Here is a 13,441-nt window from a genome sequence, read left to right on the forward strand (position 1 = left end):
TCAGATGCTCTTAATTCATTAAGAGGCATGTACGTCCCTTTGCACCGATCATCCCAAATGTGGTAAGATTTGGGGAGTAGCGAATGCTGCAGCTTGTCAAATTCATATGGTTATACAGCTGTCCCACCTCAGCTGCACCTACTTTATTGGAGGTTGGCAAAAATGGCGTGAGAACAACAAAAGTTGCAACATTTTAGCACAACCTAGAACCTGTGATTTTTCAAAGCTTTTTAAGCTATAATGCAGGCATAAAAACTTTGATAAAATGGACCCATAGACTGTAGAAAACAAAAATAACACTCATAATCTGAAGAATAGACTAGACTATTTATACACAATAGATTAAGCAAAATTTTTGCAGAGATAGGGCATCTGCTATCTAACGAACAATTGGATTTTTTATAACCCTTCAATAGTTCTTTGATTGCAAGCAGTTTAAGAATAAATTACAATCCCACCAACATCCAACAAACAGTGGCAAATGCCAAAGCAGAGTACTTGACCACAACAAAAGGAGAGAAAATGAAGACTGGAAACAAAATTATACCACCTGCACCAAGCATGATAATAACCAGATCAACAGATCTCTACAATAACTGAATCATTATGACCATATTTACCGATTTTTGTGGCCAAGGCTCCCCCACCACATCGGTCCAAAGTACCAGCTCTTGGAATCTGGCAAATTAAAAATGTGAAAGGGCTTCTCATTGCACAAACCAAAAATGTGCAGAGTTTTAAACTAAATACTCAACTGCAGACACAACAATACAAAATGGCATAATAAATCCAAAACCAAACCACATTTAAAGAAAAGACATATGATTGCAAACATCTCCCCTTTGTTATCTTTATCCTACAACAAGTTCCTGCTTTTCAAATGCTGACCCTAAAGGGAAATAGAACCAACCATTGGCAGCACGGTGGCGCAGTGGATAGCACAGCAGCCTTGCAGCGCTGGAGTCCTGGGTTCAAGCCCCACTAAGGACAACATCTGCAAAGAGTTTGTATGTTCTCTCCGTGTTTGTGTGGGTTTCCTCCGGGTACTCCAGTTTCCTCCCACATTCCAAAGACATACTGATAGGGAATTTAGATTGTGAGCCCCAATGGGGACAGCGATGATAATGTTTGCAAACTGTAAAGCGCTGCGGAATATGTTAGCGATATATGAAAATAAAGATTATTATTATTATTATTATAACCATTGGAAATAACTCTAGTAAATTCATAATTCTCCACAACCTTATTGGCAAAAGTGATATTACTTACTAGCACATTAAATTTCATGGAAAAAAATGGCAAAAAGTCATTGCATCAGGAATGCCATTAGACAGAGAGATAAAATCTAATTAGTCATAGCTCAGATTTGGGATCCTAACCGGTGACCTTTTGCTCCATGATTGGTTTCCCTCTCTGATGAGCTACAGTCCATTTTGTCTCGTTCAAATACTGATGGCTTCTTTTGTTTTTAGTTTTCCTTTCTTAGTTTGCTTCTCTCCCACTGTTTTTCATTTTCCCTTTTGACTCTGTCCTATCACTTTTTGAGATGGGCTTTCTATGTTCACCTTTCACTTACCTCACTTGCTGGCTATACTTACATGTAGATTGGTGTTTGGGGTTCTGTTGGGGAACCATCAGATTCAGCCAAAGGCCAACATACTCGACCCGCACCAAAGCAAAGATGCATACAGTCAATTTTGGTGGAAATTCTCTTCTTGATGAAATCTACGTGAACCACCAAAATTGTTATAAGCATCGGCCAAGTGATGTAAAAAAACCTAATATTTCCCAATAGGATTCTCAACTAACATGTTAGCAAAAATGCTTATTCAGATATCTCTGAAACTGATGGCTCTTGTCCTCATCAGATCCATCATCAGATCATCATCAAGCTGGCAAAAGAGAGAGCATATCAATAAGTTAATTCTTACAGAATCAGTCCTTTAAAGCATACCTGTCTTTTTAATTTTTATTTCATAAATCAATAGTACACATGAAAATAAGCAAATTTGGAATATATCTTATCAGAAACATTTGCTTCTTTCTTTGACAAGATTGATCATGATCAAAATTCTCAATTCTGAGGTAAAACTGTATTCAGTGAAGACAAACTTTCCCATCACTGAGATGGGAGATGACACTTTCATGTGTGCTATTGATTTATGAAATAAAAGTTAAAATGATAGCTACTCTTTATTGAGGCAGACAGGTTAAAGACAAACTGAAATTTCACATGTTAATGCTACCTTGTAGCAAGTCTTCAGGATCTTTTTTGACCTATCAGGCAAATAGCAAACTGATTTGCCCTCAGCCCAGTCCACCCTGTCTGCTTTCCACACTGCAGGTAGCCAAGTATCAGTACATTTAAAACAGGAGAAAGAGCCATCTGAGAAGTGGGAGACAAAGGGGAAGGAGTACAGGCTGAGACTGGAATAGAGAAACACAGAACACTCTAAATTCATGATACCATCAAAGAAATGTAGCTCCCTGACACCAGGTGCAGTCATGCAGCCTATGCCACTGTTGGCACCATGCATAGAAAAATTAATTCAGAAAACAGCATTGTGCCTACAGGGAAATATGGTGGTGACAATATCCTTATGTGAGGCTGCATAAGTGCTTTTGGTGTCGGGGAGCTACATTTCATTAATCGTATCCTGAACTCAGATGTACTCCTCTATATTGAAAAAGAAGATTCTACCATCACTCTGCCCTTGGTAGACAGGCATTTTTTCTAAATGCATGGTGGCTAGATTGAAATATAGTGGTGGCAGGGTCCGTATGTGGGACTGCAAGAGTGCTCATGGTGTCAGGGAGCTACGTTTCATTGATGGTGTCATGAATTCAGATTTTCTGCTCGATATTGAAAGAGAAGATGCTACCATCACACCGTGTCTATGGTAGTCGTGCAATTTACAAACATGACAGTGATCCAAAACACACAATAAAGGTCCCTGTAGCATTTCTGAAGAACAAGATGAAGTGATTCAGTGACCAACCTTTTATGTTATAAGTTAAAAAATGCTCTTTGAGACTCCGTCTTGTCAAAATCTAGGACATTTTTCCTGTGCTCAGATCAATTTAAATTAAAATTAATATCCCATGGAGGTCTGGGTTTGCAATGATACTAAAAATCAAAGTTTAAAATCAAATTGCAAGCTGATTCAACTTCAGTGGATATACCTCAAGACACGGAAATGTTGCTCAGTAGTCTGTGTGGCCTCTACATGCCTCCATGACCTCCCAGCAATGCCTGGGCATGGTCTTGATAAGGTGGCAGATGTTCTCCTGAGGGATCTCCTCAATGACTTGGATTAAGCATCAGTCAACTCCTGGACTGTCTGTGGTGCAATGTGGCATTGGTGAATGGATCAAGACATGATGTTCAAGATGTGTTTGATTGGTCTGGGGAACGGACAGGCCAGTCCATAGCATCGATGCCTTCATAATGCAAGAACTGCCGACACACTTCAGCCACATGAGGCCTAGCATTGTCATGCATCAGAAGGAACCCAGGGCCCACTGCACCTGCATATAGTCTCATAGTGGGTCTGAGGATCTTATCCCGGTACATATTGGCAGTCAGTGTACCTCTGGCTAGCACATGGAGGGCTGTGCAGCCCTCCAAAAAAAATGGCTCTCTACACCATTGACGCACTGAAGGTCAAGCTGGAGAATTTTGCAGGCAGCAGAATGTTCTCCACGGCGTCTCCAGACTCTCACATGTGCTCAGTGTGAACCTGCTCTCATCCATGAAAAGCACAGGGCACCAGTGTCAAATCTGCCAATCTTGGTGTTCTCTGGCAAATGCCAATCGTTCTGCACGGTGTTGGGCTGTAAGCACAACACCCACTTGTGAACATTAGGCCCTTATACCACCCTCATGGAATCTGTTTTTGACAGTTTGAGCAGACACATGGATGTTAGTGGCCCACTGGAGGTCTTTTTGCAGGGTTCTGGCCCTGCTCCTCCTGTTCCTCTTTGCACAAAGGAGGAGGTATAGGGGGGATAGATAGTACTAGGGAAGAGAGAGAGGATTCAAAAAATATAAATAAACTGGAGCAGTGGGCAGCAACTGGCAGAGTGGTTTTTAACAGGGAAAAATGCAAAGTACTACATCTGAGCAATAAAAATGAAAAAGCATATACAGAATGGGAGGAATAGGGCTAAGCAACAGCACATGTGAAAAAGACTTGGGTATTCTAATAGATCACAGACTAAAGATGAGTCAACAGTGTGATGCAGCAGCAAAAAAGGCAAATACAATTATGGGATGTATTAACAGTAGCATACAGTCAAGATCACAGATACAGAAAAGAACACAATATCTACAATCAAATATGATGAAGGTTTAAAGATCTTTTTGTCTTGTTTCACTTCCTCTGCCACTGGATGCCTTGACTGTATACAAGGCATCATGAAATCTGAAGATTACCAAAGGATTTTGGGGCACAATGCAGTATCCAGTGTCAGAAAGCTGGATTTGCATCCTAGGTCCTGTATCTTCCAGCAGGACACTAACCCCAAAAATACTTCAAGAAGCACCCAGAAATGGATGGAATCAAATTGCTGAAGTGTCCAGCAATGAGTCCGGATCTATATCCCATTAAACACCTGTGGAAAGATCTTAAAATTGCTGTTGGGCAAAGGCACTTTTGGTAGAGAGGCCCGAGTATGCTGTAGATATAGTATATCTTGACTTCAGCAAAGCATTTAACAAAGTATCTCACACCATCCTTATAGAAAAAATTACTAAGTATAGAATGGACAAGGCAACTGTTAGGTGGATTCATAACTGGCTTAGTGATTGGACCCAAAGAGTGGTCATAAATGGCTGTACATCCAGTTGGAAGAATGTCTCAAGTGGGGTACCACAGGGTTATGTCATGGACCCTGTATTCTTCAACATCTTTATCAATGATTTAGATGGAGCAATTTAGGGTATACTGATTAAATTTGCTGATGACACAAAGCTAGGAGGGATAGCTAATACTAGAGAAGAGAGAGAGAGGATTCAAAAAGATATAAATAAACTGGAGCAGTGGGCAGCAACCAACAGAATGGCCTTTAACAAGGAAAAATGCAAAGTACTACATCTGGGCAATAAAAATGAAAAAAGCATATACAGAATGGGAGGAATAGGGCTAAGCAACAGCACATGTGAAAAAGACTTGGGTATACTAATAGATCATAAACTGAACATGAGTCAACAGTGAGATGCAGCAGCAAAAAGGCAAATGCAATTCTGGGTTGTATTAACAGATATATACAGACTAGATCACCCGAAGTTGTTATTGCCCCTCTACTCCTCTTTGGTCAGACCTCATCTGGAATACTGTGTCCAGTTTTGAGCACCACATTTTAAAAGACATCCACAAATTGGAGCAAGTTCAGAGAAAAGTGACCAGAATGGTGACCGGTCTGCAAACCATGTCCCATGAAGAACGGTTACAGGATTTGGGAATGTTTAGCTTGCAGAAAAGAAGACGGAGAGGAGACTTAATAGCTGTCTACAAATATCTCAAGGTCTGTCACATTGTAGAAGGATCATCTCTATTCTCATTTGCACAAGGAAAGACTTTAAACAATAGGATGATACTGAATGGGAGGAGACACAGATTAGATATTAGAAAATACTTTTTTACAGTTAGGGTGATCAATGAGTGGAACAGGCTGCCACGAGAGGTGGTGAGTTCTCCTTCCATGGAAGTCTTCAAACAGAGGCTGGACAGACCTCTGTCTAAGATGATTTAGTGAATCCTGCTTTGAGCAGGGGGTTGGACCAGATGACCCAGGAGGGTCCCTTCCAACTCTACCATTCTATGATTGTATTCAGCCTCACTATGCTCCTTTTAATCTCCTCCAGTCTGTCCCATTCCCCATCCTATGGAGCCTGGGACAAAAATGTAATGTAAACAAGCCACAAGACAAAAGAGGGATACGCACTAACCAATAATAGGAAGGAGGATAGGGACAGGGAGGAATAAAATAAATGGGAACAAGGACCAGGAGTTAAACACACACGTACAACAGAACACCTCTACAACTTCTCTCCAAAACACTTAGCTTAAGCGCACAGCACAGGAAAACAAATCTCCAATAGCAGCACCAAACTCTTATGCAGCATAGCGTCTCCTAAGAGCAAGGAAGCAGGGCTTTCACTGGCAGGACACAAAGGGTCTGGCCAGGTTTTAAAGGAAGTTATCAACCAGTTCAGAAGCTGAAAAGGAGCTGCATGTTTTTGACCAGCATAGAATGGGTTGTTAACCTCTTCAGCACCAAGGGAAACCAAATTAATTTAATACAGGATCCAAGTACACAGGTTAAATGGAAGATCTGCGATTCACAATACGCAGTGATCCTCTACACCCAGATCACCCAGTTTGGTTTAACACACTTGTGCCATCTAGAAAACATATGTGTTTCTATCCACGGCTGCCTATTGAAGTTATATTTTGTTATGGTAGAGAAAAGACAAGGAGTTTGACAGACTGGCTGAAAGATTTCATACCCTGGCTGCTGCTGTTAGCCGATTGGAAGAAAACCTCGTATTACATGTGAAGAATGTGGAGGTGAGTGATGATTACATGCATTAAGTTGCTATCCTCGTCCGAGTTATACAGCCGTCTGACTCTTTCCTTCTGTGGTATATACTTTGTACTATTTTTCAATCTTTTCACTTATTGAATTCTGTATTTGATATTAGAAGGGTGGATCATACAGACAGAAATCAATTTATTCGACCACATGACTGGGCTGACGCAGAAAAATACTCTGCTATGGACACATATATGTACATTTGCTCATCTCGTATTTACCGACCTTGTTATATTTTCGTTTTTTATCTGACAGTTAATATGATTATACTTCCCATGATTCACTACTTTCCTACATCTTCTTCCTGTTTGAAGGCATATTTTCATATCCAGCCAGAGACATATCCTGTGGAGTTCCTGCAAGGATCAGTCCACCCAATGAACAGCTATACCCTAGAACTCTGCAACAGCATTTACCCAACTTATGTAAGTACCCTAGATCTCAGGATCAGTCCCAGAGAAGGGTCATTTAACATTTTTACCTTTTGGAACCTTTGGAGCTCGAAATTTCTGGGACTTCTAGTGTTAAAGAAAAATTAAATGGAAGGTAATTCTCAGCACAGGCTCCTTATATCTTTCACTGCAATGGACCGACACACATTCTCAACGTGATCAGCTCACAACTATTCCCCTTCTCCCTACGCGGCTGAGTTTAAGAGTAACCATTGTTTTCTTTTTATATCATAAATCAACAGTACTCGTGAAGTTCAGAAACTTTGTAATATATCTTATCAGAGAGATCTGCTTATTTCTTCTTTCTTCCATACAGATCATTCATTCTCGAAACTATCAATTCACAGGTAAAATTTGTATTCAGTGAAGACAGATTATTACATTACTGAGATAAGAGATGACAGTTGGTACTGATAATATTCTATGTAGACAGGAGTGAAGAGGAGAGGAAACTGAGCTCATCCTTCATCCTCTCCCCTTTCTTATATATAGAATGTTATAAAACCAACTGTCACCTCCTATCTCGTTAATGTAAAAATCACTGAACACTTTGCATCGATTTTACTGAGAGTTTTAAAAATGAAAGATCAGTCCAGGAGGAGAAACAAGCATTTTAGCCCAAACCCTGCAATGTTTATCTGAACAAAATCAATATTTCTTTCTCCTGTTCCTATCTGCTCTTCACTCAACAAAAGTCTCACTCGAGAGACTGCATTACCTACCGTAAGCACAACTGCATCTCACAGATTTTAATCTTGTGTAGAAAAATGTTAAAATTTGAGAGTCCTCAGTCGTTGATACCTCTTAATGACGAAGTGAAAAGATGCTAAAAAATAACAAACTTTCGGGACTACTCAGGATCTCTTCATCAGGCTTAGCATAACACAAAGTCTGGAGGGTCAAATATTTATACACAACAAGACACAGGAATAAAGGAGTAAATAAGACCAGTGACGTGAATCAGAACTATCAATATGGGACAGGGAGAAACGGTTGTGGCCGTAAATATTGGAGCAGGTCACAGATAAGGAGTGTGGTGTGAAAGATGTATATTTTCCTAATTTAAGGTCTGATCCATGGTTGTGATGCCCTCAAAAGGTCTGAGCAGTTCATTCCTTAATGGATGAAAAAGACATTAATACTTGCGACAAATTCATTCCTGCTCTGAATGTGTCAAAGGTCATCATAAGTTTGTACTCCTCTCTCCCAGACTCTTTTCTTTCTTTGGGATGTGAAGTTAGGTTTCAATACCAGCAATTTCATGTTTATGATGCTGTGATCAGAGTTATAAAAATGTTTGACCTTAGGTAGATCTATTTTTTTTTTATTCTGTGGCAATGACAATTTATCCTTGTTCTAAGTTTTTGTCCTGTCACACCTACATACAGACCCCCAGTTGGACATTTGGTACATATAATGAAGTACACTACATTAGATGTGATGCAACTGAAAGTATCTGGGATCTTGTAGTCCTGATGTGAGTTGGGAATCTTTACCTTGTCCGTTGTCAGATAATATCCACACCACTAGGTCAGGACTTCCCTCCTTTTGGATTCCTAGCCATTGGAAAGAGCCATGCAACAGAATGAACCTGTCAACCCTTCTAACTCAGTGGAAACTAGCCTTACAATGTAGCTCCTCCTGGGCATCTCCAAAGTGGTCCATCCCATCTCGACTCTCCGAGCTCAGCACGGCAGTCATTGTTTCCTGTTTCCTACCAGATTGATAGGAATCCAGCAACGGCTCTCACTAGAATAGCCCCACCAACTCCAGCAATGTCCTCCACAACAGCCGATCCTTTGGCACTCACTGGATATTATAAGCCTCTGCCAGAGGAGTCTGGCATCAGCACTTTCTTCAAATCCTAGAAATCTTTCTATTTTTCTAATTTGCTAGTGTATGACAATTCTTCAGCATTATAGAACTTGCTTTGATAATTGTAATATTTTTAGTAGCTTCACTTACTGATGATTGTATATGTAAATTGTTGTATGAGAACATGATTTGATTTATTTTTCTATTCAATTTGTTCTCTAAATTCTGATATCACCTGCTTCTTACAGAAAAGTAGACTGCAAATAATGGTTCTGCAGCCTCTGAGTAACCTTTCAGAATATTTAAGGGGACCAAAGAATCTGATCCGGAAGAGAATGGATAAACTTTTAGACTATGAGAATTTGGAGGAGAGGCACAGTGAAACTGGAAAGATGACATGGGAAGAGGAGGACATAGTGAACACATACAAGACCATTCATTCCATGCTGTTGTCTGAGCTGCCCAGCTGCATCCAGCTGTCCTATCAGTTGCTTCATAGTATTTTCCTCAGTTTCATTGCTGTGCAGAAAGATTTGGCTGTTCAAGGATCTTTTGCAGCAGAAGAACATTCTTCTCAGGTAATAAAAAAATAAATATAAGCAAAATATACAGTATGTTGCTCATAGATTCATTGCTTTTATGCAGAATATACAGTCTGAGCAATAGTGTATTCAAAAGTCCAATGAGATGGGTAGGGTAGGCATTCCAATGAGAGCCACCACAATGGCCATCTCTAATTCTGAAGGGCTGGCTTTTCTGTTTATTGCATATACAGAATTCCACTCCATTTATTTCACTGGGTACCATGTATAGTTCTATTGTCTCAGTGGAAAACGGCTTAATTTAGGAAATTGAAAACGATAAAGAAAGAAGTAAGAAACAAGTATGGATGAGGGCGAATGCAGGAGTAGGATGGGAATGAAATAGAGAGGAAAGAAAAGCTGAGAGAAAGGAATGAAAGAAGGAAAAGGTGGTAGAGGGATTGATAGGGACAGAGGAAGGTCAGAAGGATTAAATAAAAGAGGAAGTGAGAATGGAAGCAGGCAGAAATGGACCATTAAAGAAAGGAAAGGTAAAATAATGAAAAAGCGTGATGGAGGAAGGATAAGTGGTAATAAAGGAGGGACAAAAGAGAGGGAAGTAGAGTAGGGGAAAGAAGGAAGGGAGGCTGAAAAATACTAGTCTATATATATATATATATATATATATATATATATATATATATATATAATATAACGCTGGGAGCGTCACTCTGTCCGAAGCCTCTATAGACTGCGCAAGCGCCGGCGCAGTCTGGGCCTCAGAGCGACGCTCCCGGGAGATCGCGGTGTGCGTTCACACTGAACGCACACCACGATCTCCACCGCAGAAGCAGGGACCGCCAGGAGGGTGAGTATCGGCCTATATTGACCTGTCCCCGTTCCATCGCTGAGCGGCGCCATCTTCCCGGTCTTCGGCCTGTGACCTTCAGTTCAGAGGGCGCGATGATGCGCTTAATGCGCGCCGGCGCCGCCCTCTGACTGAACAGTCACAGCCAGGAGACCGGGAAGATGGCGGCGCTCAGCGATGGAACGCCGGACAGGTGAGTATAGTAAGTGCTGGGGGGGCCTGAGCTGGCGTCGATACCGGCACCTGACCCCCACAGCGCGCCGGTGTCCCCGCCTGCTGAGGCCCCCCAGCACTCGGCGCCCAGCGGGTCAGAGGCAGTATGGGGACGCAGGGTGGAGCAGCACATGACAGGATGGGGACGCAGGATGGAGCAGCACATAAGGATGGGGACGCAGGATGGAGCAGCACATAAGGATGGGGACGCAGGATGCAGCAGCACATAAGGATGGGGACGCAGGATGGAGCAGCACATAAGGATGGGGACGCAGGATGGAGCAGCACATAAGGATGGGGACGCAGGATGGAGCAGCACATAAGGATGGGGACGCAGGATGGAGCAGCACGTAAGGATGGGGACGCAGGATGCAGCAGCACATAAGGATGGGGACGCAGGATGGAGCAGCACATAACAGTATAGGGACGCAGGATGGAGCAGCACATAAGGATGGGGACGCAGGATGGAGCAGCACATAAGGATGGGGACGCAGGATGCAGCAGCACATAAGGATGGGGACGCAGGATGGAGCAGCACATAAGGATGGGGACGCAGGATGGAGCAGCACATAAGGATGGGGACGCAGGATGCAGCATGAACATAAGGATGGGGACGCAGGATGCAGCATGAACATAAGGATGGGGACGCAGGATGCAGCAGCACATAAGGATGGGGACGCAGGATGCAGCATGAACATAAGGATGGGGACGCAGGATGGGAGCAGCACATAAGGATGGGGACGCAGGATGCAGCAGCACATAAGGATGGGGACGCAGGATGCAGTATGAACATAAGGATGGGGATGCAGGATGGGAGCAGCACATAAGGATGGGGACGCAGGATGCAGCAGCACATAAGGATGGGGACGCAGGATGGAGCAGCACATAAGGATGGGGACGCAGGATGGAGCAGCACATAAGGATGGGGACGCAGGATGCAGCATGAACATAAGGATGGGGACGCAGGATGCAGCATGAACATAAGGATGGGGACGCAGGATGCAGCATGAACATAAGGATGGGGACGCAGGATGGAGCAGCACATAAGGATGGGGACGCAGGATGGGAGCAGCACATAAGGATGGGGACGCAGGATGGAGCAGCACATAACAGGATGGGGACGCAGGATGGAGCAGCACATAAGGATGGGGACGCAGGATGGAGCAGCACATAAGGATGGGGACGCAGGATGCAGCAGCACATAAGGATGGGGACGCAGGATGGAGCAGCACATAAGGATGGGGACGCAGGATGCAGCAGCACATAAGGATGGGGACGCAGGATGGAGCAGCACATAAGGATGGGGACGCAGGATGGAGCAGCACATAAGGATGGGGACGCAGGATGCAGCAGCACATAAGGATGGGGACGCAGGATGGAGCAGCACATAAGGATGGGGACGCAGGATGGAGCAGCACATAAGGATGGGGACGCAGGATGGAGCAGCACATAAGGATGGGGACGCAGGATGGAGCAGCACATAAGGATGGGGACGCAGGATGGAGCAGCACATAAGGATGGGGACGCAGGATGGAGCAGCACATAAGGATGGGGACGCAGGATGGAGCAGCACATAACAGTATGGGGACGCAGGATGGAGCAGCACATAAGGATGGGGACGCAGGATGGAGCAGCACATAAGGATGGGGACGCAGGATGGAGCAGCACATAAGGATGGGGACGCAGGATGGAGCAGCACATAACAGTATGGGGACGCAGGATGGAGCAGCACATAAGGATGGGGACGCAGGATGGAGCAGCACATAAGGATGGGGACGCAGGATGGAGCAGCACATAAGGATGGGGACGCAGGATGGAGCAGCACATAAGGATGGGGACGCAGGATGGAGCAGCACATAAGGATGGGGACGCAGGATGGAGCAGCACATAAGGATGGGGACGCAGGATGCAGCAGCACATAAGGATGGGGACGCAGGATGGAGCAGCACATAAGGATGGGGACGCAGGATGGAGCAGCACATAACATGGATGGGGACGCAGGATGGAGCAGCACATAAGGATGGGGACGCAGGATGGGAGCAGCACATAAGGATGGGGACGCAGGATGGAGCAGCACATAACAGGATGGGGACGCAGGATGGAGCAGCACATAAGGATGGGGACGCAGGATGGGAGCAGCACATAAGGATGGGGACGCAGGATGGAGCAGCACATAAGGATGGGGACGCAGGATGCAGCATGAACATAAGGATGGGGATGCAGGATGCAGCATGAACATAAGGATGGGGACGCAGGATGCAGCATGAACATAAGGATGGGGACGCAGGATGCAGCAGCACATAAGGATGGGGACGCAGGATGCAGCATGAACATAAGGATGGGGACGCAGGATGGGAGCAGCACATAAGGATGGGGACGCAGGATGCAGCAGCACATAAGGATGGGGACGCAGGATGGAGCAGCACATAAGGATGGGGACGCAGGATGGAGCAGCACATAAGGATGGGGACGCAGGATGGAGCAGCACATAAGGATGGGGACGCATGATGGAGCAGCGCATGACAGGATAGGGACGCAGGATGGAGCAGCACATGACAGGATGGGGACGCAGGATGGGAGCAGTGCATCACAGGATGGGAGCAGTGCATCACAGGATGGGGACGCAGGATGGGAGCAGCGCATGACAGGATGGGGACGCAGGATGGGAGCAGCGCATGACAGGAAGGGGAACGCAGGATGGAGCAGCACATGACAGGATGGGGACGCAGGATGGAGCAGCGCATGACAGGATGGGGACGCAGGATGGAGCAGCGCATGACAGGATGGGGACGCAGGATGGAGCAGCGCATGACAGGATGGGGACGCAGGATGGAGCAGCACATACCAGGATGGAGACAATATACCAATATAAATGCTCGCCACCCGGGCGTAGAACGGGTTCAATAGCTAGTATATATATAATCATCTAAGGGGCACATACTTCTGTTTGTGTGTCTGTCACAGAAATCCCATAA

The 13,441-nt window shown here is 44.5% G+C and overlaps 1 protein-coding gene across 1 annotated transcript in view; it reads left to right on the forward strand.

Moving 5' to 3' along the window:
• The window catches only part of ARHGEF37 (Rho guanine nucleotide exchange factor 37), a 138,060-nt gene that overhangs the window by 109,686 nt on the left and 14,933 nt on the right, over positions 1–13,441 (forward strand). Inside the window, exons 9-11 of the mRNA XM_069764153.1 lie at positions 6,468–6,572; positions 6,912–7,022; positions 9,113–9,442. Coding sequence (XP_069620254.1) covers positions 6,468–6,572; positions 6,912–7,022; positions 9,113–9,442 — 546 coding nt within the window. The remainder of the gene's footprint in view (positions 1–6,467; positions 6,573–6,911; positions 7,023–9,112; positions 9,443–13,441) is intronic.

This window comes from Ranitomeya imitator, chromosome 4, assembly GCF_032444005.1.
Source record: "Ranitomeya imitator isolate aRanImi1 chromosome 4, aRanImi1.pri, whole genome shotgun sequence".
NCBI lineage: Eukaryota > Metazoa > Chordata > Amphibia > Anura > Dendrobatidae > Ranitomeya > Ranitomeya imitator.